The sequence below is a fragment of the Aethalodelphis obliquidens genome, unplaced genomic scaffold, assembly GCF_003676395.1.
Source record: "Aethalodelphis obliquidens isolate GAN/ISIS:26980383/991018 unplaced genomic scaffold, ASM367639v1 scaffold7, whole genome shotgun sequence".
Taxonomy (NCBI): domain Eukaryota; kingdom Metazoa; phylum Chordata; class Mammalia; order Artiodactyla; family Delphinidae; genus Aethalodelphis; species Aethalodelphis obliquidens.
Window position 1 is genome coordinate 55,428,334 of NW_020837951.1, and position 25,630 is coordinate 55,453,963.

The window sequence follows — 25,630 nt, forward strand, 5'->3', positions numbered from 1 at the left end:
CATGAGGGACTTGAGCATCTGTGGATTTTGGTATCCACAGAGGATCCTGGAACCAATATCCTGCAGATACCAAGGGATGACTGTACAAAGAGCTCCTATTCTAGCCTAGAAAACAGAAGTGTAATAAATCAGCATACCAGTAATGAGTTAAGTACTTACACTAGAGGTGAGTAGCAGATACAATTGAGGCAGAAGAAATAGACTAAGACAGTTAGGAAAGACTTATCCACTTCTGTTGAATGCATGAAATGTAAGGCCACTTAAGGAGTTATTTATGATGCAATACAATTTTTTAAGCTCATGAAGAAATTGAGATAGAAGAAAAATAAGATTAGAAAAAATAAGATGAGATTAGATGTGAGATTAGACTTCTCAAAGCACCTGTGAGGTCCTAGTCATGGAAAGCACATGTGTTTCTCTGTGGCCAAGGCAGGAGGTGCCAGATCAGGAAAGGTTTTGTAGGCCACACTAAAGGAGAACTTCACCTTGTAAATAGTGGGAGTTGTTGAAGTCTTTTAAGCAGGAGTGACATGGTCAGATTTGATTATTCAGTATTCAAGAGATTGTTCTGCCTGCTAGGTAAAGAGATAGTTCATCCAACAAGTATTAACCAAGTACCTACTTATTGCCAGACTCTGTTCTGGGGCTGAAGGCATAGTAGTAAATAAACAGACAACGATCCCTGTCCTTTGAGTGATTATATTCTAATGGAAGATGACAGGTAATAATATAATAAACAAGTACACTATATGGTAAGTTAGATGGTAATGAAAGTTTTGGAAAAGAAAGACGACAAGGAGAATTGGGAATGCTGGAGGAGTGGTGCTGTTGCAGTTTTTTGCATAAGGCAGACTCACCAGAAAGAGCGAAAAAAGCATCCAGGTGTAGGGACAGGCACACTGGCAGCAGAATCCACACTTGAAGGGATGGATTTGGTGAAGACACTACACAGGCCTGGAAGTGGGCTTAGGGCCATTTGGGCAGTGAATTCCAGCATCCCAAGGACCTAGATTATAATGGGTAGTAGGGGGAGGTCCAGAGGTCCAGATGACACCTCTCAACCCAGCAAACAGCCACACTGCAGGGAGGGGCATGGCTACAGTGCACTCATCTAAAGCATGGCAGGGTGACTCAAGACAGAGGCCCCTATTACCTGGTTATTGGAGAGACTTAGGAGTTTATTCTCAGTGAAATACTGAGCCATCAAAAGGTTTTGAGCAGACCTGCTTTGACTTACATTTTTAAAGAATCACTCTGGCTCCTGTGTTGAGAGTCAACTGTAGGAAGGCAAGGTTAGAATAGCCACAAGACACGATAATGGCTTAGGTTGATATGGAAGCAGTGAGACATGGTCAGATTCTAGATATATTTGAAAGAAGGGCCTATAGGATGTGTTAATGAATCAGATGCTGGTGATAGAAGACAGGAGCCAAGGATGACGTCAAGGTTTGTGACGACAAGAGAAGGATGGAGCAGAAGGAAACAAGACTAGGAGGTAAAAATGGCAGTGAGGAGGCTCTGCTATGGTGTATCCAGGAAGTAGAATTAATAGGACTGGGGGCTGGACTGAATGTGCAAGATAAGCGATGTGTAGATTTAAGATGACACCCCCAGGATTCCGGCTTGAAGTAGGAGTTATTATTATTGGCACTTTAGGGAAATGGGACACAAAACGTTTTCATAAACTGTCTAAGTTCTTAGAGGCTAATACTTTGTAGACTCAGAATCTGAACCCAGATGTGTCTGACGTTAGAACCTGAGCTCTTAACCATTCCATGGGGCACTTTATCCCTAGGAGAAAGAAGCCTGCTAGTTGGAAAGTACCTTTACGACAGTGTCTGTCTCTCAGTTGACTCAAGGAGACAGTGTGCAAGGAAAGTCCCCTTCGATGAGCAGGGAAGAAGGGGAAGTTAAAACGAGTGATGGGTGAACCAGGAGTCCTTTCTGTTGCCAGAACTGCATGTTACATGCTATCCTTTTGTACTCTAGGAAAAAAAAATGCTAGGCAAGTGCTAGACTGCAGGTGCAGCTTAAAATGGTATATTTTCTAGATATATTTGTAGTTTCAGTAAGGAAGAGGGTTTTCAAGTCTAGCTAAGGTGTGTCTTGAGCATTTCCTGGTAGAAAGCACTAGATTCTGTTCCTAGTTGTTATCTGCTGTAATATTTCCCTCCCTAAACTAAAAACAAGAATACAGCCCACTGTGGACCTTGCATTCGCTTGTAGCTACTGCCTCATATCTCTGCGCCCTTTTATAGCACTATTCTCTAACAAGTTGCCTATATTCTGTTGTCTCCACTTCCTTATTTCCTATTTTTATCTGTACCAGATCTACTGATACTGTGTTTATCAGGGTCATCCATGACCTTCATACTCTGCTAAATCCTGTTCTCAGAAACATTTGGCTCAACTGATCACTCCCTCCTTCCAGCACTATGTTTTAAACTCTAGGTTTTATTATTATTTATTACTATTATTTTATTTATTATTATATCTATTATTTAGGCATGGTGAGGCCAACAGATCAGGAGGTGACTGCCTTTGAAAAAATAGTTCGTTATACTCACAGATCCCAAGAGAAAGGGGCATGCCACACCATAGTGGGCCATACAGGCAAATACCAGGATCACACAGGAGGCAGAGGGTGAGGGAGAAAAGTACGCAGGAGCCTCTACTGTGGGTTCCACAGGAAGGAATGGGGCTAGTTTGTATAATTTCAGCAGACTTTGGGGGCATAGGGGTATCTGGTAACTGACCCTAGGGTGATTAGGGCAGATAGATAGTGACCCAGAGAGTGAGAGCCCAATAAAAAGGTGATTGGAGGTAGGGCTCTGGACTGGTTGGTTTGCATATGAAAGGCACACTCAGGGGACAGTTGTTTACTGTCTCTAGGAATTGGCTAATCCTGAGGGGGCAGTCCCTCTAAAGTCAGCAAGATTCCAGATGTCAAAGCATCAGAATACAGAAAATAAAAGAGACGGTTAATTTACCTTTATATCCCTTCTCTCAATCTTCTTTGCTAGTACCTTCCCTCTCAAAGACCCCTAAGTGTTGGAATGCCCCATATCTCAGTCCTTTGACACCTTCTCTTCTCTATCTCTCTTTAGGTGGTACTATGCAGAACCATGGCTTTAAGTAACACTTATGCATTGATGACTCCCAAATTTATATCTCTGCCCCAAACTTTGGATCACCAGTTGTCCAACCACCTACTAAACATCTTTACTTGAGTGTCTAATAGACATCTCAAACCAAACATATTCCAAATACAATATTTGATTTCTGCTCCCTAATCTACTTCATTCTTAGTCTTCTCCTTTTTAATAAATAGTATCTCCATTGCCCTAGTGACTCAAGCTCCGAACCTAGAAATTTTCCTGGATTTCTTTACTTTTGTCAAACTACATTTCCATCCTGTCAGCAATTCCCATCAAATCTTCTTGAGAATATAGAAGACTTAAATAAATGGAAAGACATGCCCCATTCATGGATTAAAAGACTTAAAATTATAAAGATGGTTATATTCCCCAATGGATCTACAGATTCAGTACAATCCCTTTCAAAATTCCAGCTGCTTCTTTTGTGTGGAAATAGACAAGCTGATCCTAAAATTCACATGGAAATGCAAGGGAGCAAGAATAGCCACACACACACACACACACACACACACACACACACACACACACAAAGTCTTAAAAAAAAGAAAAACAAGTTAGAAGATTCACATTTCCTGATTTCAAAACTTACCACAAAGCTTCCGTGTAATCAACAGTCTGTGATACTGACATAGGATAGACATATAGTTCAATGGAATAGAATTGAGATTCCAGAACTAAGCCCATGCATTTAATGTCAATTGATTTTTGGTGAGGGTGCTATGACAATTCAATGGAGAAAGAATACTCCTTTAAACAAACTATGCAGAGTCAACTGGATGTCCATGTGCAAATCAATGAATCTGGAGCCTTACCTCACACCATACACAAAAATTAACTCAAACTGGATCAAAGACCTAAATATAGATCAAAGAACTAAAGCTATAAAATTCTCAAAAGAAAACATAGACGTAAATCTTTGTGACCTTGGATTAGGCAATATTTTCTTAGAGATGACACCTAAAGCACAAGCAATTAAAAGAGAAAACAGATAAACTGGCCTTCATCAAAATTAAATTAATTTGTACTTTACAATTAAAACATTTGTGCTTCAAAGAACACTACCAAGAAACTGAAAAGACAATCACAGATAGGAGAAATTAATTACAAATCATATATTTGATAAACAGTTTGGCAGTTTCTCAAAAAGTTAAATATAGAGTTACCATTTAACTGATCAATTCCACTCCTACATATATAATCAAGTGATTTGGAAACATGTCTACACAGAAACTTGTACATGAATGTCATAATAGCATTACACATAATAGCCAACAAGTGGAAACAAATGTCCATCAACTGATGAATGGATAAGAAAGATGTGATGTGTTAATACAATGGAATATTATTCAGTCATAGAAAGGAACGAAGTATTGGTAATGTGTTACAGTACAGATGAGTCTTGAAAATAATATGCTCAGTGAAAGAAGCTATACACAAAAGACCACATATTGTATGATTCCATTTATATAAAATATCCAGAATAAGCAAATTGATAGAAACAGAATGGAGATGAGTGAATGCCAGGGACTGGTGGGAGAGGGAAGAAGAATTGGGGGGGTTCTGCTAATGGGTATTGGGTTCCTTTTTGCAGTGATGAAAATGATCCAAAATTAGACAGTGGTATGGGTTGCACAGTTCTGTAGAATATACTAAAAGCCACTGAATCATACCACAAAATCATCTGTGTCTTAAATATATATGTATACACACACACACATAATCCTCTATTGTATGTCAGTTATACTCCAATAAAGATATTAAAAGTTTTAATAAATTTAAGGAACCAATTTTAAAATTTTAATACATTTTTAAAATGTATAAATATAAAAAACCTTCAACAGACCCCTTCTCACCTCCACTAGCCCCACCACTCTGGTCCAAACTATTATCATCTCTGTGAAAACATTTCTTACTGATCTTTCTGCCTCCAATCTTGCCCATCCCACTCTCCTTCACAACAATAGTCTATTGTCTACACCAAAACTGAATCCTCTTTTAAAAATGTAAATGAGATCATGTCATTCTCCTGATCCAAATCCTCCACTGGCTTTCCATTGTACTCAGAGCAGCTCTGCTTTTACCTGATTTAGATGTATGGCTCCAATTGATTCCCCTTGAAGAAATGGTTCCATGGCTAATAAAATTTTGAAAGCCGCTTTGAGGACAAAAAAAGCTGACAGTGGTATACCCTGTCCCTTTTGCCTTCAACCGTGAGAAGTCCTTGGGTGGGAAAGTTTGTGAGCAAAAGTGGAAGCACGAAAGGTGAAGCAGGACTAAGTTTTGGCACCCACTCAGCTGGGTTTGCAGTTCTCTGCAATCCCTGTCTGCACCTCTTAGTAACAGGTAGTTCAAGTGATGGGCACACTGGATCACAGCACTCTAAAGAGCTTGACAACTTTACCTGCTCAGTCAACTAGCAAGTATTTATTGAGAATCCAGCTCTGTTCTGTTGAGCACTGAGTGTCCAACTCACAGAGTTCTAGTCCAGCTGGAAAAGATGATGTGCATTATTCATCTGATGAACAAGACTGGTTTTCAAGGGCCTACACTGAAACTATGGAAGAAACAGAAAGGTACAGATAACCAGCTGTGTGGGTAACTCATGAGCACTGGTTCATATGAGCTTCTAACTTGGATCGATAAAGGGTGCCTCGCTTCTTCTTTCCCCATCTCTCCTCTCCTTTAGGCAATCACCCTTTAACTTCTTTTCCCAGCTCTACTCCACCATGGTCCACTGCCTCCCCAAAAGATTTGTTTACCAGTCATTTCCCTGTTCTGTTTTCAGAAGTGAGCAAATGACCAAATCATGAGACCCAGAAAAACTGCAGAAGGCCCTGAGACTTTCAATTGTCTGTTTCAGATCCGGTACAGAAAATGTTCCTTCTCCTGCTAATTATGAGCCTGGGAATGCCGCTTCATCAGACAGCAGGTAAGAAAGGTCCAAGGGAGGAGCCTGAGAAAGAGGAACAGGTGATGACCCCTAGCTGAAGCCAAGGATGAGAATGTAGTCCTTGAGTTGAAGGCTTTCTTTGAGAGGAAGTGTGATTACCAGCTATTACAAGCACAGCCAAAAGAATGGTGCCCAGGGTGGCATGTGCATACCCATGTCCCTGTCTTACAGAAACAGGGACTAAGAATCCATCTATCCCCACTTTCCAATAAAGGTAGTAACAAGAAGACAGGACCATTCAGGCCATGCACCTCTGAACTGACACAAGAGGGCATGGGTTGAGTGTCCTGAAAGGTGAGCTGCCAAGAAGCTGTCCTTTTTTCTTCTGTCAGGGACAGTGAGGAGACAAAGGTCAGGGGGACACCTCCGCTTTTAAAAACCAACAGTAGGGCTTCCCTGGTGGCGCAGTGGTTGGGAGTCCGCCTGCCGATGCAGGGGACACGGGTTCGTGCCCCGGTTCGGGAGGATCCCACGTGCCGCGGAGCGGCTGGGCCCGTGAGCCATGGGCGCTGAGCCTGCGCGTCCGGAGCCTGTGCTCCGCAGCGGGAGGGGCCGCGACGGTGGGAGGCCCGCGTACCGGGGGGGGGGGGGGGGGGGGTGGGGAAAGCAACAGTAGCAACCATGGGTCATTCACACATTAATGTGGATTACTTGAATTGGAAACTCAGAGTCTTCCTTGTACCTAAATGAATAATGAACCTTAAAGCTATGCCTTTGGATTTTGGAGAAAGATATTCTACTGGAGGGTGTGGGTAGCAAGGAGGAAAGCAGTTTCAGAGTTTTGCTTTCCTGGGGAAGGTAGTTTAGACTATTCACATATGCGGTCAGGACCATGAGTGCATTATAGTGGGTGAACACCATTAGGTAAGAGAAGAGGACAGAGGTGGACAAAGGGGGTTAGGTCCTCTATGATAACAGCCCCGATCCCATGGGAAGTCATCCAACATTCTGCCTTTCATTGAGAAAGAATGCCTTCTTTGGCACTGATAACTTTTTGAAGAGCTTTTCCCTCTCTTCCAGGTGATCCCAGTCACGTTTCTCCCCCTCCCTTGGGCTGCTCAGCCTGGTCTGGCATTAGAGACAGTGATTTGGGGCCATCCTTGGAGAACACCCCAATATTCTGCTTACTCCAGGCCTGCCCTTGCAGTGGCAGCTAAAGGAACACTTGATATTTCCTTTCTAAGAGACCCTGCCCTGCTGGGATTTTTAGAGACAGGCAAAATTAACTCTTTCCTTACTTGAGTGCTCTGTGGATGCTCTACCATTTTATCTATAAAATAATTTAAAGATTGAAGCGAAAAGCTATTGGAAAATATTTTCATTTCACTTTTTAAATATTTATTTTTAAATTGACATAAAGTAAAATTTTACTCTTTTTTATAAAAGCATCTATGAGTTTTGACAAACGCATAGTCATATAGCCACCACCACAATCAAGATCCCGAGCAGTTCTATCACCAAACAAAAACCCTCCTCCAACTTTTAAGCCCAGGTACTCACCGATCTATTCTCTATCCTGTCATTGTAACTTTTCCAGAATGTCATATAAATGGGATCATTTATTAGATATTCTTTTTGTCTGGCTTCTTTCGCTTAGCATAACGCATTTGAAATTTATCCATATTGTTATATGAATCAATAGTTCATTCCTTTTTGTTGTTGAGTAGTATTACTCTGTAGGTACACACCACATTTTGTTTATTCATTTCCCTCTTGAGGGACTTTTGGGTTGTTTCCTATTTTTGGCAATTATAAATAAAGTTGCTATAAACATTTGTATATAGGTTTTTGTGGAAGCATAGGTTTTCATTTCACTTAGGTGAATACCTATGAGTGGGATTACTGAGTCATATGGTAAGTACATATTTAACTTTATAAGAAACCATCAAACTGTTCTTAGAATCTGTACTGTTTTTGCATTCCCTCCAGCAAAGTATGAGAGTTCCAATTGTTCCACATCCTTGACAGCCCTTGGTATTGACATTGTTATTTTTCTTTTTTAACTCATTCTGGTAGGTGTGTAGAAGTTTCTCACTGTGGTTTAATTTGCGTTTCCCCAGTACCTAGTGAGGATAAACATATTTTCATGTGCCTATTGCCCATTCATATATCTTCTTAGGTGAAGGGCATATCAAATCATTTGACTGTTTTTAATTGGGTTATTTTCTTATTGTTCAGTTTTGAGAATTCTTTATATATTCTGGATACAAATTCTTTATCAGATATGTGATATACAAATATTTTCTCCCAGTCTGTAGCTCATCTTCTCATTCTCTTTTTTTTTTGGCTGTGTCGGGTCTTAGTTGTGGCAGCAGGATCTTTGTTGAGTCATGTGGGATCTTTTGTTGCGGGGAGTGGGCTTCTCTCTAGCTGTGGTGTGCGGGCTCTAGGGCGCGTGGGCTCTGTAGTTGGCGGCATGCAGGCTCTTTCATTGAGGCACGCGAGCTCAGTAGTTGTGGTGCACGGGCTTAGTTGCCCCGAGGCATGTGGGATCTTAGTTTCCCAACCAGGGATCGAACCCTCGTCCCCTGCATTGGAAGATGGGTTCTTTACCACTGGATCACCAGGGAAGTCCCTCTCATTCTCTTAACAGTGTCTTTTGCAGAGGAAAGATTTTAATTTTGGAGATACCTAATTTATCAAATTTTTTCTTTGATGGATTGTCATATCTAAGAACTCTTTGCCTAACCCAAGACCTGAAAGATTTTCTTCTGTTTTCTTCTAAATACTTTATAGTTGTACATTTTACATTTAGGTTGACCATCCATCTTGAGTTGATTTTTGTATAGTGTGAAGTATAGGTTGGGGCTTTTTTTTTTTTTTTTTGCACGTGGACATCCGGTTGCTCCAGCCCCATTTGTTCATTTACTGAAAAGACTATCTTTTCTCCATTGATTGCCTTTGCACCTTTGTAAAAAATCAATTGTCCATATTTGTGTGGGTCTTTTTCTGGCCCTTCTGTTCTATTGATCTATGTATATATTCTTTCACTTATATCACTCACTCTTTTATTACTGTAGTGTTGTAGTTCAATTTTTTCCTTATATTTTCATTTCAAAACCTAAGGACATCTTGTTACCCAAACACATTTAAGGGGAAATATTTATTTTTGTACTTTGTCATGTCTTGAAGGAAAAAGTAACCCCAGTCTTATGTCTTTCATTGATGTCTCCTTCTTTCTTCATCCACCAGAGAAGAATAAAACCCAGGAAGCCCATGACCAGGGTGATGCTTGAGGTCACTCTAGGGCAGGGACCACACCCTGGGTCACTCCACTTAGCCTATAGCTGACCTCCAAAACTATATCTGCTGACCCCTGAGGTATAGAAAGTAGAAGAATCAGGTTGGGGAAGGGATTTCTAATAGACAAGATGTCTCATGCAGCATTCCTGCTAAGAGAAGTGCATGCATCAAGTGATCAGAGCAGCATCTATTCTAAACCAGGAACTAGAGCTTTCTGAAGGCTGGCTGTGTAAAGCAGTCCCCCCTCCCCTCACTGCCTACACCCATCCTCACCTTTCAAAATACCTTAAGAAGTCTGTAAACACTTAAGCTTCTGTTGTTAATGGGGAAAAAAGGTATAAAATTAGCTTAAAGAGGAAGCTATCTTGGTAGGTAATGCAAATAAATTGTTTTGTGTTTCCTGGAGATGTGACAGGTCTGACTCCATCGATGCCCTGACTGCAAATAAAAGGCGAACTTCCCCCAAGAACTTTCAGAAAGGCTCCAACATTACTCAAGCCAGCTATTTTAATCTGTCTAAAGAACGTGCATTTATTAATTTTTCATGCTCTGGCCAAGTCCTTTGCCCTTTAATTTAGTCAAGATGACCAAATGAATGTTTTACTGGCTTAATTTTCAGTTGTGGAAACTTTCCAGTTTTCTCCTTTGTCTGATGACATCAGGAGTTCAATCCTAGGTTGGAGTTTAATTTAATAACCATGTGACATATGAAATAGAAAACAAATGTCTTTTCCTTATTATAAAGCTGGAAAGTATATCTATTTCATTCATGTATGTAGTATACACATGCCAGTAGATATATAGTCCTATCTGTTAGAAGTACAAGCTTTCAACACACAGAGATATGAATTTGAATTCCAACTCCATGAGCTCCCACTTTTTTACTTTGGGCAGGTTGTATCATTTCTTTAAGCCTCAGTTTCCCCATCTGTAAAATGGGGGTAGTGACTCCTACCTTGCAGAGTTTTGGGAACATGAAATGGTGATGTACAGTTTAGCCCAGTGTCTGCTTCATTGAGTTTAATAAATGTTATCTTTCACTCTACTTCCCAGTCACAGTCCAAATGCAAACCAGTGTTATAACTCTGTTTCTCAGATGTCAATGTGCATGTGAATCACCCCAACCTTGTTAAAATGCAGATTCTGCTTCTCTAGGTCCAGGGCATGGGCTGAGATTCTGCATTCCTAACTAGCTCCCAGGGAAAACTGAGGACAACACTTTGGATGGCAGAATGGTAAAAAATGTTTGCAAGTGCAGGTGTTTTATTTGTCCAGCCAATGGTTTCTCAATGCTCCCTGCACCTTAGAAACTCCTAGGGAATTTTTTTTTTTTAATTGATGCTGGCCTCACAAAATAATTAGAATTTAATTTTAGAGGATCCAAAGTGGGGTTTGAGCATTAGTGTGTTTTAAAAGCTTCCCAGGTGATTCTTATGATGCAAGGTTGAGGCCCTCTCATTAGTGATTCTAATGTGCAGCCAAGCTTGAGAAAAACCTCTTCACAGAATTGCTTGCAAGAGTGTTTTGATTTCCTCTGTAGTTTACAATAAGTAAGAATATTTTAGTATTGCATTTCCTAAACTTGTCATTTTGTATCGAGTAATCAAGCTCAAAGCTTTGCATGTCTTACAAGCTTTAGTTGGGGCAAAATAGACCAACTAACAATTAATCTTCTAGTTATTCTGAGCGACTCAGATATGTGATTCATCTTTGCCAATTGCTCTTTCCTCTTGTGAACATTAGATGGAAAATGTCACCTGCCTGAGAGGTAGCATACTTTATGCTTCCAACCTCTGTATATACACACACACGCTGCACAAGGCGGAGGGGAAAAGCAAGCAGAAAACGGATTTTTTTTTCAAAGGCCCAGACAGTGAAGAGGGAAGTTCTGCTGTATGCTATGGGGAGTTCCAGAGGAAGTTAGAGGCGTTCCTTCTCTCATGAGAAGAAAGTATAAGTGTGGTAAATAAATCTACTAAATAAATTCAATAGAGACTACACCCAAAGTCCTCTGATTCTTGTTAAATCTCAGGCTCAGCAATTAACCTTCCCTGCAAGCCCCATTTCTCTTCCCTGTTTCTTGTTACATCATGTGTAATAAAATAAGAGAAGGAAATACCATGAGGAGAGTAAAAGTAGTGTAAATTCCTGAACCTGGTGCATAGAATATGGTTAATACATATTAGAGAATGAATAAATAAATATTATTCTCCAGGGTAGAGTGGATTTGGTATCAGGCAGCTCTGTTTTAATTATAAGGGGACTTAATAACTCAAGTATTTGGAGATGATTCTAATCATAAAGGAATCTACTTTAAAGAGTATCCTATTATGGAGACACCAGTGAGAGTTATTACAAGTGTTCAGGGAATTCCACAAAATGGAATCATGCGGGAAATTCAGAAGCATGGCATCTTTTCTCACATGTATCGTCCCAGAGTCTTCTCAACCTGGCCAAGCAAATGCTGAATTGGCATTGTTTTACACAGAAGCACTCACATTGTAGCCTGCCCCCACCCCCATCCTGCGCAAAAGAATACCAGGCAGCTGTGAACTCCTTTTTGTATCATAGATCTCTGTCAGAAAGGCACGCTAATGTTCTAGTTGTGGTTAAAACAGGGGTTGGAGGCAATATATAAGCTCGTCATTAATTTTTGATAAAAACTCAAGTGTGTGCACTACACTGTCACCTGTGCTGGGTGGTGATTAAGAATGACAGTTTGGGGCTTCCCTGGTGGCACAGTGGTTGAGAGTCTGCCTGCCAATGCAGGGCACACGGGTTCGTGCCCCGGTCCGGGAAGATCCCACATGCCGCGGAGCGGCTGGGCCCGTGAGCCATGGCCACTGAGCCTGCGCGTCCGGAGCCTGTGCTCCGCAACGGGAGAGGCCACAACAGTGAGAGGCCCGCGTACCGCAAAAAAAAAAAAAAAAAGAATGCCAGTTTGTGCAATTTGGGGCAAGTTGCTGTTTGATGAGAGGAAAGCAAAAGTGAATATGGGGAGGCTCATCCTTTTGTTTCTCCCTCTCCCCGTTTTTGTCATTTTATGTTAAACCCTTAACTGGAATTTAGTATGTGTTAGGCACTGGAGACGCCAAAGCAAATTCAACCTGGTCACTGCCTTCAAAGATTTGCAGGATGGTAGGAGGAAAAACTCCAGTCAGAAGAGAATTATGATGTGAATCACTGAAGCAACAGAAAACCCCCGAACTATTTATACTGTGAAATCTGTTATCCAGGGTGGTCCGAATACCACTTTCTCAAGAATTAAAACATTGTACAAAAGAAAGTTTGCTGACTACCTGCCAAAATAAGGCACTTCACATGTGCCCTTTTGTCTAGTTTTCCCCACAATGCTGACAGGTAGATGTTATCTTCGACCTTTACAGATAAAGAGGCTGAGACTCATAGAGTTTAAATGGCATGATCAAGATCAAAGGGCTCATAATCCTGATATAGTCAAAATTTGAACCCAGGTTCATCTGTCACTAAATCCCAAGCTCTTTCCATACCACGTTTTATGTGGAAACAACCACTCAAATAGCATATTCTTAGAAGCCATCCCCAAATATAAGTGGATGTTTTGACTGATTAAATGAATGGATTAATGAAGTAAGCTCTACTGAACATAATTTGATCTAATCTTCTGTCACAGTTCAGAAGCTACTTCGAGATCCTACACTCAGTCTTAATGACTAACCACTCATTAGTAATGGAAGCAGCATAATTTTGTACAATTTATTCATGCATACACTACTTTCATTAGTTTTGCCATGTTTGACTACTCTTTGTGCTATTGTTTTTATAGAATTATCTAAATCAACTGAGCTTTTATTTTTTGAACAAAACAATCTACCCTTGTGGTAAATGGAAAACCAGTATCACTGGTACAGGTAAATAGAGGATATGAGCAAAAATAAATGCAATGAAAGTAAAGTGGTGCTATTAAATTCTACCCAGATAATAATATCTGCCTGAGAGCTTCTTGTTCTATTAAAAGGAAAAATAGGGCTTCCCTGGTGGCGCAGTGGTTAAGAATCCACCTGACAAGGCAGGGGACACTGGTTTGAGCCCTGGCCTGGGAAGATCACACATGCTGCGGAGCAACTAAGCCCGTGTGCCACAACTACTGAGCCTGCGCTCTAGAGCTTGCGAGCCACAACTACTGAAGCCCACGCACCTAGAGCCCATGCTCTGCAACAAGAGATGCCACCACAGTGAGCAGCCCATGCACCGCATTGAAGAGTAGCACCCGCTTGCCACAACTAGAGAAAGCCCACGCACAGCAACGAAGACCCAAAGCAGCCAAAAATAAATAAATAAAATAAAATAAAAAGAAAAATAACCATTGTTAGAGACGTGAGAGTCTAGTTGCAAATTATATGTAATTTGAAGGATTGGAATAGAATTGAAGAGGGAATAAATTCCTCTCCGAATAATCCAACTTCCTTTGGGCCTTGATTCTGCCGTATCTAAAATCATTTTGCATACTTCTAGAAGTATGTGCCTCACGTTTTGGGAAATACTGTTTCAAAGACTACAGATTTTGAAGTCAACCATCTGACTAGCTCAGAATTTTAACTTTACTAACTGTACATCCTGGAGCAAACCTCTTTGACCCAGTTTCCTCAACTATAAAACAGTAATGATAGTACATGTTTCATGCTTGTATTTTCAGTATTAAATGACATAGGTTTTTTAAAAAACATTTATTTATTTAGCTGCTCCGGGTCTTAGTTGCGGCACTCGGGATCTTCATTGCTGCATGCGGGATCTTAGTTGAGACATGCAGGGTCGAACCCAGGCCCCCTGCCTTGGGAACGTGGAATCTTAACCACTGGACCACAAGGGAAGTCCCAATGATATAGTTATAAAGAGCCTAGAACAGTGGCTGGCACATAGTAGGTATACACTAAGTATTAGTTCCATTCTTTCCTCTTATTGACAGAAAAGACGCTTCTACAGTAGACTTGTATGATATGATGGTTAAGAGCGCTTGAACTTAACAATACCTGGGTCTGATCCTGGCTGTGCAATGTTAGGCAAGTTGCTTAACCTTTCTGTGTCTCAGTTTCATTTTCTAAAAAGAAGATAGCTCTACGTCACTGGCTTCCTGGGGGGACTAAAAGAGATCATGTGTTAGCAGAGGCCTAACACCTAGTAAGAACTCAATGGGTGGTAGTTATTATTACTATCACTGGTGAGAGGAGGTAGAATTTGGCAGATAATGATGTAATTTGACCCATATGAAGAAAATGAGCCTGGATAATAGGGGGTAGGAAGGCAGTCAGCTGCACAGGTGAGGAGTGTTGAGAGGTGAGAACTACCTCAGAGCAGATCAAGAATTCTACTCTTTCCCAGAATGGATGAGGGTAAAGGAGAGAAAGGAACCTTCACAAATGCCCAGATAATGACAGGTATCTCTTGGGAAACGGGGGTGGGATAGGTCTCCTCAGGTCCCACTCTGTACAGAACTGAAATGTGAAGGCAGACAATCTGAGAATGTCTTATTTTCTGTTCAGCTTTATTCACAGTGACGGTCCCAAAGGAAATGTACACGGTAGACTATGGTGGCAATGTGACCTTGGAGTGTGATTTTGACACCGGAGGTCATGTGGAACTCGGAGATTTAAAAGCCAGTTTGCAAAAGGTGGAAAATGATACAACCTTGCTCAGTGAAAGAGCCATTTTGCTGGAGGAGCAGCTGCCCCTGGGGAAGGCCTTGTTCCACATCCCCCAAGTCCAAGTGAGAGATGCAGGGCAGTACCGCTGCCTGATCATCTATGGGATCGCCTGGGACTACAAGTACCTGACTCTGAAAGTCAAAGGTGAGTAGTTTCAGGGACTGGAATACATGGAGGCATCTCTCCAACACAAGACCTGCATTAGCTGCAAGTAACAAGCTCAAACCAAAACTAGGAGGATGGCTATAAAGAGACAGAGATACCTCAGAGAAAACAAAAGCACCTGCTCAGAAATATTTTTTGATATCTGAGTATAAAGCAGTGGAGGTTAGGGTAAATAGGGGTAGAGAGAATAAAACTGGTCTAGAGAAAGCCAGGAAAATGAGTCCCTGAAAGGTGGGAGAGTACCAAAGATAAGTTTTGCCTAATTCACAGGAACAATACTGACTTGATATTAAACTACTCTTTCAGAGTCCAGAGTTTTTTAAACCATGATTTGCCACTCATTAACAGATTAAAATATTAGTTTAATGAGTAGCAACCAGGTGGGTGTTTTTTACCAATAAAATGAATGAACCGAATGAATAGAATAGAATATATCAGGGCATCACATAGTAGGGATTAGTGTTGTTTTGTGAAACACAAATTATTTCAGAGGGGTGTGTGTGTGTGTGTGTGTGCGTGCGTGCGTGTGCGTGCGCACGCGCGTGTGTGTGCATCTTGGCTCGTGGTGTGATAATTTTTTTCTCACTCTGGGTCATAGTCTAAAAAGTTTGGAAAATGCTACTCTAGTCCCAGCCTAATCTATTGCACATGAAACAGCTGAAGTCCAGAGAACTGAAATGGGTAGCTTGAGGGAGCCAGTGAATCAATAGCTGTCCCCATTCCTCTGGGTTGAGGGCTCTCTCCACCACAACACGAGCCAAGAACCTAAATCTGAAGAGAATCTTCAAGTTCTTGTTTGTTCTGGGAAAGGTCATTTGAGGAAAGACATATAACAACTGTAGAAGAATAGATTTGACTCTGTTCATTGGCTTATGTTTTTCAGCCTTCGCTGACTGGTCTGAGTTAAACTATGCCAGTTTTTCTCTGTCCCCTCCCTATTCCACACATTACACTCAGAGGATATGTTCTGTCTTCTGGAGGGTCTGTGGAGTTTGGTCCCTAAAGACCATTGACCTTGACAGCAGTGGGGTGACTTTATGATCTGGTATAAAGAAGGACAAACTAGAATAATTAGACACGAGGTTGAATGTTGTTTTCACCTGACCTTGGGCAGGTTATTTCACCTCTCTTAATCTAGCATTTTTCTTATTTGTAAAAGAATAGCAATAGTAGCATCTACCACATAGGATTATTGTAAAAATTAAAAGAGATAATGAACACAAAGAGCTGAGTATGGTGCTTGGCATACGGTGAGTGCCCAGAGGTTTGGATCAAAGACCCTCAATTACTGCAGGGATGGTGCCCTCTTACATCTCAACTAATAGTGAGTCATCAGGAAAGCCCTTAGCTGGATGTAACTGCCTTCTATCTTTATTGCATTTCCTACAAACAGGCATCAACTGGGAGGAACTCCAGAGCATTGAAGTTAGTCTGAGTTCAGTCAACTGGAAGAGAGAGGGCTCTACATCCTCACAATCCCCTAGTGTACTTGGGTATCTGCACCCCTAAATCACTGCCCCATGTTTGTTGATCTCTATTTGAGTGTTATAATGCACCTAGGGTCTTTGGGCAATTTGGTACCAGTCCCCCTCTTTCTTGCTCGGGCTGAGGGATGTCCCTCATCCATGGGAGGGCACTCTGCCTGCTTCCTCATCTAGACCAGGGATGAATCAGGTGAGGAACAGATTTATTCCTCAAACCTTAATTAATTAATTAGTTAATTAATTCCTTAAGCCCTTAATGATCTTCCAGCTAGAGTATATGGGATCACAAAGACTTTCTATGAGATGCATAGCATAGGCGGTTTTAGGAAATTAGTTTCTAGATCTTCATCTTCCCCAAGTACTCGTTCCCCAAACTGAGTGTGCCTGAGAATATGCCTTCCAGGCAAGGCTCTTGGGGTTCTCCTAAAATGCTTCCTCTTTTATTTTTGCTTTACCCACTTCATAAAAAGGCTCCCTTTCACCCATCATGAATACAGTGCATTGCCCTGAGGTATAAAATCCTCCATAGTGATAAACAAAAGAATGATTGGAAATATTGATACCATACCAAATTGTAATGACTAACAAATCCTTCTGCAAACCAGGAGGTATCAAATTCTGTTTTCAACAAAATTGAAGGAGGCCCTAATAGAGTTAACAGCTGATAATAAAAAAATAAAGTAATTTTTTGTCGTATAAATCATAAGGCTTTCAAAGAATGAAATGATATTACTATAACCGAACTTCTTCCATTCCCACCTATTTATTCATATGAGCAAGATTCCTTAGCCCTTATAGCTACAAAAAATGAAAAATAGAAATAGAATTGATGCTGAACCTTGTCTCATTCCAACCATAAGTCATATGCATCCTCAGATTCATGAACAGATTGAAAAAGAGAGCCCCATCCATCCCATTAAAAGATACATTTCCAGTAAACTTTTTTATGTTTAATAATTATCAATATTCATAATATTTTATGTTTTGATTTTACATGTACTGATAATAATGGAAATTAGATTTCAATGCAGAAGAAAACTTTGAACACTTAAAGCCTCATGGTCACAAGAAAAAAAATTTAATTTCAATAGCTATACATGTTGTTGCAAAGAAACAAAAGGATAATCACCAAAAGAGTGTTCAAACATGTTGCATTAGAATAAAATTCTGCAGAAGTGGAATGGGAACTGATATTCGAGGAATAAAAAGAAACAACGTAAAGTTCTGACCATTAGAGAAGAATTTTTATATGTATTTTTCAATGGATGGTGGTGTGTATGAAAGACACCTTCTTTGATTTCTAGGTGACATTGGATGCATTTGTAAAGAGTGAAATAATTGCCTTACTAAAAATATGTGTTTATAATGGTCTAAACATTGTATATTTTTCCAATATAGAAACCTATGATATATTCTAAGAATGAACTTAATAAATGTGTGAGAAGGAGCACACTGCATCACGATTGTTTTAGGAGAAATGCAAACAAACAAACAAAAAAAGATTGAAGACCAGCACATAAGGATATTCTACCCAGATGAGGGGTGTCTGAAGGAAGCAGGGGAGATCTAGGACTCCAGTTAGGGTGCGCTTACATAGAACAATACTAGAGGAAGGATGTGCTTTGTCCTTAAAATGCCTAAGTTTTGGCATACACCTTGAAAATAGGTTTATAGCATTTTATTTGTTGTCTGGGCAACAGTTCATATTAAATATAGTGAAAAGAGAATTGATTTCATAAGGACAGGGAAAAAATTGCTAGGTAGCATGGCTAGAGAGTCTAGAAGAGACAATAACAGAAGGCTGCAGTTTTTGAAAGGCCAGGTTGCAACCCCAAGGCAATTAGAAATCTGTCGGAAGAAGGCCAGGGAGCACGACTGAAGAAAAGGGTACAGAGGCCCTGAGAAGCCAGGGATTGAGCCCACAGGTTGAGAACTGGCCTGAGCAAGGATCCCAGATAGACACAGAGCAGGTACTAAGAACAGAAGGGCCAAACCAGCCTGAAGGCGTGAGCAGGCTGAGGCTTACAGACATACTTTAAATCAACAAAAAGGCCCAAGATAGATAGAGTACAACTTAAACAAGTGGAGGAAGGTGGCAGCATAGTTTCCGTTTCCGCAAGAGAAATGGCCTTCACCCTAAAAGGGGAAGTCAGATGGCAGAGGGCATAGGGAGGAGAACAGCCCGAGAGAAGCAACTCGGTAGTGAAATGATGTCTGTACATTTAGCCTCTAGGCCCAGAGAAAGCATTTGCTAAAAAAACTTACTAATGGGGCTAAATCTGCTCTCAGTGTCTTTTCTCCCTTGGGGAAACTGAAGGGAATAAGGAAACCCTGAGTTAAGAAAACAATATCCTGAATTTTGAAGGGGAGAAAGCTCCTGGGAATTACAAACTGTTTAACCTGATGTTCCTCCCCAGGCCATTTAACAGACCAATTGAGAGCCATCCTAAAAGATTTCTTTCAGTGACTACTAGAAACCTGTCAGGATTCTCTAAGATTAATGCATGTAAAACTACATTTTTTCACCTTAGTTAGGGTCATTATGATGATAAAGCAGATGATACTATGTGCAGTAGTAAAGATAATATAGTAGTAAAACATATAGTAAAGATAATAAAGCTTATCTTTATTTCAGAAATGCTAGAGTTGCCAGTAACATTTGAATTATAGAGACAACTGGGATAACAGAAACCATTTAAACCAATGGAAATTGAAACCAGAAAATAGTAATTCTTTTGATGGAACAGACTGAGAAGCCAAATGGGGACTAGGGAGGCAAATCACCAGTTAGCAAAAGCAGGAAGCTGCTACCACACTGCTGGGATGGAGGAACAGGGGGAAGGCAGGGTTAATGGGCCCAGGGGTGGAACCCAAGTGGGCCTGTCCAGTGGTATCTGGAGCCAGGGAAGAGCTGTGGCTGCTGCTGGAGAGGCCTTATAGCATAGAGTATGGGGGAGAAACACTCATTCTCCTTCCTCCTGCTAACTCTCACATCTTCCCGAATGCCTGCTGTTGGCTGTCACGAGCCTGGGATACACAGCCTGCAGGAGTCAGCCTTCCCGCCGTATAGAGCAGAAACTGAAGGATTGATCTAAGAGCAAACAGGCCCAGGACCCACACAGCACACACCTTGTGCATAAAATGGTAAAACATGGGATGAATAATAGTGTAGTTGACTGGATCTATAACCGACTGAACAAGTAGTAGTTGTTGACTAAGGGGCAACAAAGGTCTTGGGTCAACCTGGAGACCATCTCCAAGTGATAAGGCGTCTGTTATAGCCAACCTAGCTGGGCAGTAGATCACTCAACAAAATCGATCTTACGACCTTAGGCTGCTTTAAAACCCTGTGTTGGGCCTGAAGTGTACTCAGCACATAGGAAATAATTAGTCACACTACACTTTGTGCTGCTTAGATAATATCTGGAATATAGGTCATGTTACACTGGCAAAAACAAAGTGTATCCGAAGAGTGCTATCTGGAACTGGGGCTGAAAATTATGTCCTGTGAGATATGGTTGAAGGAAGTAGGCATGTTTTACCTAAGAGGTGGAAAGACTATACGGGGTCTTGCCAGTGATCTTCAGGTATCTGAAGGGTTTTGTCACATAAAAGAGATAATAATAATTGACAGTACTGACTATTTAATAAGTTCTAGGTACCTAACTCATTTAATCATCCTCACACCCCTGTTAAGGATAAGTATTATCATACCTATTTTACAAATGAGAAAACTGAGGCTTGACAGGTCACGTAACCACCACTTGGCTTAAGCCTAGTCAAACCTTTCCGACTCTGAAGCCCATGTTCTTAACTACTATGCTTACCATATGTTGTTTTGCTAAACGAGGCAAGTACCAATGGGTTGAAGCTACCATGAGGCAAAATTTGACTTGGCGTAAGGATGATCCTCCCAATGAAAGTTTAACTTTCTTATTGTCTAATTGTGGCAATGACTGCTTCTGGAAGTAAGAGTTTCTATTCACAGATGTGTTTAACCAAAAGTTAGTTATCTAGCAGGTTACTAATATCAAGAAGAAAAGTATTATTAAAGATAAAAAGGGGCATTTCATGATGATAGAAAAAATCAGTTCAACAGGAAAATGTAACAATCCTAAACGTGTATACATCTAACCATATAGCTTCAAAATATATAAAACAAAAATTGACAGACCTAAAAGGAGAAATAAACAAATCCATAATTATATTTGGAGATTTCAACTCATCTCTGTTATAACTGGTAGAACACACAAAAAAGAAAATAGAAGAGTAGAACAACACAATTAGCCATCTTGATCTAATTGACATATATAAAATTTATACCCAACAACTGCAGAATACACATTGTTTCCAAGTGCATGTGAAACATTCATCAAGATAGTTATCTAGCAAAGCTGCTGGAGAAGATACTTCTCGTTGAGCAGGAAGTTGGACTAATCAAATTTTAAGATCACTTCCACCTCTGAAATTCCAAAATTTACTCATCTTTTCCTAAGAATGTCACCCTCAGTCCAGCTTCCCCACTGTGTATTGCTGATAATGATGTCTTTTCAGCCATTTCCCTAATAAGAAAGAGGCTGTGGAGACATCTTTAATATTACATAAATGTAGGGTGTGTGCTCCTGTCCCTCCCCCAAACCTTGCTCATTCTTTTTTAAAAATTTTAGTTTTCAAACTGAAGTATAGTTGATTTACAATGTTGTGTTAGTGTGTACAACAAAGTATTTCAGATATATATATGTGTTCTTTTTCATATTCTTTTCCATTATAGGTTATTACAAGATATTGAATATAGTTCCCTGTGCTATACAGTATATCTTTGTTGTTCATCTGTTTTATATACGGTAGTGTGTATCTGTTAATCCCAGACTCCTAAGTTATCCCTCTCCCCCATTCCCCTTTGGTAACCATAAGTTTGTTTTCTATGTCTATGAGTCTGTTTCTGTTTTGTAAATAAGTTCATTTGTATCAGTTTTTTGGATTCCACATATTTGTCTTTCTCTGTCTGACTTACTTCACTTAGTATGATAATCTCTAGGTCCATCCATGTTGCTGCAAATGGTATTATTTCATTCTTTTTAATGGCTGAGTTATATTCCATTGTATGTATGTACCATACAATGGAATCTTCTTTACCAATTCATCTGTCAGTGGACATTTACTTTGCTTCCATGTCTTCGGTATTGTAAATAGTGCTGCTCTGAACATTGGGGTGCATGTATCTTTTCAAATTAGAGTTTTCATCTTTTCTGGATATATGTCCAGGAGTGGGATTGCAGGATCATATGGTAACTCTATTTTTAGTTTTTTAAGGAACCCCCATACTGTTCTCCATAGTGGCTGTACCAATTTACATTCATGCCAGCAGTGTAGGAGGGTTCCCTTTTCTCCACACCCTCTTCAGCATTTATTATTTACAGACTTTTTGATGATGGCCATTCTGACTGGTGTGAGGTGATAATCTCATTATAGTTTTGATTTGCATTTCTCTAATAATTAGCGATGTTGAGTGTATTTTCATGTGCCTGTTGGCCATCTGTATGTCTTCTTTGGAAAAATGTCTATTTAGGTCTTCTGCCCACTTTTTGATTGGGTTGTTTGTTTCTTTGATATTGAGCTCTATGAGCTGTTTGTATATTTTGGAAATCAGTCCCTGTCAGTCGCATCCTTTCTCGCCGATTCTTTTAGTTGAACATCTCTCCCATCTCTTCCCTTATTTATATATCCCAAGTCAAAGCCTCAGCCCAGATCCTGATTCATGGCCCTCCTACCTCTGAAATCACCTACCAACTCAGCAACCAAGACCAGCATCTTGTCCTGAGCTACCTTGCTGGAGCAGGCCAAGCCCTCACCTGTAACACACTACTCCTATGAATCCATTTATCCTACTCTATGCCCCTCCAAAGCCCCAGAGCTTACAGAAATAATCTACAACAGAATAGGATTAAATGATTATAAGAGGACATCAAATGAAGGGACAATAAGTGTAGATAAAATAATATAAAATTAGATAAAGTGAGTACTCAAAATGCATGCTTCAGATACTGATGGATTGCTAGAGATAGACCAAAATTGGCTCCAAGGAGACTAATGAGTCTAACTACTTCAAGACCTTCAGTAGCCTGCTTCAGAACCTAATTCTTCTTATCTTCTTCTACTTCTGGGTACTTTGAAGTCCCCCTGGGAAACATATCTCTCTTCCCATGTATGTTGCTTCATCCCTGGACTTTTGTGATTACATAGAGAATCACCCTCTTGTGATGATCCCAGTGCAGAATTCAGAATACTGTACCCATGAAGGACATGAGTTCAAAGCTCCCCAACCACCCCATATTCCAGCTGTTTCCTTATTTATTACTGGAATATGAAATTTTCCTACCTCCTAAGATCCTTGGGTGGTTTAAGCAAGATAAGGTATATTAAGAGGATGGAGTCAATAGTTAGAGCTACTCACCCCTGCTCCTCTTTAAGTTCTTGACTAAGTGAGCTGTACCCAGAGGAATCAGTAGCCAAATGGAAATGAACTCCATTTTTTTAAATTAACAACTGGATGAGCACATAATCTTTCCCTTTCCCCTCTCCCCACTTTGGAGATTCTCTGATAATTTGCACTGGAGAACATGACTCAGAATAGGGAATTCTTGTTTCTTGCTCCCTTGTCTTAAACTGAGTCCAGGTTTACACATCAGTCCCTGAAGTTATCCATCCAAACTCATAGATAAGAAAATCTGCCCCACCCACCCAGTCACAAGCAGAAGCTGGAATACTGTGGGTGCGGGAAGATGTGAGAGATTTTCGAGGCAGGCAGGCCAGCAGGCCAGGGCAACTACTCTTAATGGCATGGAAAGAACTTCAAGAGAAGGCCACAGGTTATAAGCAGCACTTCAAGACACAGTCACCTTGCTCTCCAGTGACCCGTGACTCAGTGAGTGACTTTGGCTATAACTAATCAAATTAGCAACTCATAACACAGAGACGCACAAGGGAGGTTCTCAAAAAGCAAAAATTGTGGAGAGGGAAATGAATCTTCCTTTCACCTCCACAGAATGTAAAAGCACAGGGCATGAACTCAGCACCTAGAAAACACTTAGTAAATCATACATATTTGATATTTTCCACATGGCTGTTAGCATTATTTTAATTTAAAATCACTTTTCACAGTTTGTGCTCATTTATACTCCTCCCAAAAATTTAACAAAAAAATGTTTCATCATATCTGTGCCATATATACATCTTTACTTCAAAGATTGTATTGAAATTCTTTCTTAAAGAAGTATTTCCTACCTGATGAGAGCTAGTGCTCACTCCCTCTTCCTTTCACCAAAAATCAGCAGGTTACTTTTTACACTCCCTGGTATCTGCGTACGTGGTTAATATTTATTTTTAGCTTAAATATTTAGCTTAAAATATTTATTTTAAGATAACTGGACAATTTGTCCTTGTGTCTTCCTGGTGCTCTCAATGTCACTTGTGTCTATTTTAGATCTCAGTTTTCTAGAGGGCAGGGAGACATATCTGATCAATTCATTCAGCATCCACTGCACAGAAGGGTGTGTGTGTGTGTGTGTGTGTGTGTGTGTGTCAGGGAGAAGTATAAATATACTCAGTTCTTGACTATTTATAGGCAGAATCTAAGTCTTTAAAAATAATAATAGCATTTATCAAGTGCTTACTGTGTTCCTGCCCTTTTCTGAGCACTTACATGTATTAACTCATTCATCTTCAAAGTGTTGCCAGAGGTGTTCCAGGTCTTTGCTCAAAAGCCATCAACCCCCATCTTTAGCAGGAATGACATAAATCTTTAAGTTAAAGTGTCCAGAGATAAGAAAGGAAGCTACAAACAAAAACAAAAAAACCAAACCCAGAGGACCTTCGAGATGGTGGAGGAGTAACATGTGAAGATCACCTTTCCCCAAAAAATATATCTAAAATACATCTACATGTGGAACAACTCTTACAGAACACCTACTGAATGCTGGCAGAAGACCTCAGACTTGCCAAAAGGCAAGAAACTCCCCATGTAACTGGCCGTGTGGCTGACAGGGTCTTGGTGCTCCTACCGGCTGTTAGGCTAGAACCTCTGACGTGGGAGAGCCGAGTTCAGGACATTGGACCACCAGAGACCTCCCAGCCCCGTGTAATATCAATCAGAGAGAGCTTTCCCAGAGATCTCCATCTCAATGCTAAGACCCAGCTCCACTCAACGACGAGCAAGCTCCAGTGCTGGTTACCACAAGCCAAACAACTAGCAAGACAGGGACACAACCCCACCCATTAGCAGAGAGGCTGCCTAAAATCATAATAAGTTCACAGACACCCCAAAACACACCACCAGATGTGGTCCTGCCCACCAGAAAGACAAGATCCAGCCTCATCCACCAGAACACAGGCACCAGTCCCCTCCACCAGGAAGCCTACACAACCCACTGAATCAACCTTACCCACTGGGGGCAGACACCAAAAACAACGGGAACTATGAACTTGCAGCCTGTGAAAAGGAGACCCCAAACACAGTAAGTTAAGCAAAATGAGAAGACAGAGAAATATGCAGCAGATGAAGGAGCAAGGTAAAAACCCACCTGACCAAACAAATGAAGAGGAAATAGGAAGTATACCGGAAAAAGAATTCAGAGGAATGATAGTAAAGATGATCCAAAATCTTGGAAATAGAATGGAGAAAATAAAATAAATGTTTAACAAGGACCTAGAAGAACTAAAGAGTAAACAAACAATGATGAACAGCACAATAAATGAAATTAAAAACTCTCTAGAGGGACTTCCCTGGTGACGCAATGGATGAGACTCCATGCTCCCAATGCAGGGTGCCTGCGTTCGATCACTGGTCAGGGAACTAGATCCCACATGCATGCTGCAACTAAGAGTTCTCATGCCACAACTAAGGAGCCTGCCTGCTGCAACTGGGACCTGGTGCAACCAAATAAATAAATA

At 40.6% G+C, this 25,630-nt stretch overlaps 1 protein-coding gene across 5 annotated transcripts in view; it reads left to right on the forward strand.

The window, feature by feature from the left end:
* The window catches only part of PDCD1LG2 (programmed cell death 1 ligand 2), a 92,200-nt gene that overhangs the window by 7,124 nt on the left and 59,446 nt on the right, over positions 1-25,630 (forward strand). For all 5 annotated transcript variants that reach the window (XM_027105827.1, XM_027105826.1, XM_027105828.1 and 2 more), the window contains exons 2-3: positions 6,019-6,087; positions 14,871-15,176. In XM_027105827.1, the coding sequence (XP_026961628.1) occupies positions 6,033-6,087; positions 14,871-15,176 (361 nt within the window). In that variant the 5' untranslated portion in view covers positions 6,019-6,032. The remainder of the gene's footprint in view (positions 1-6,018; positions 6,088-14,870; positions 15,177-25,630) is intronic.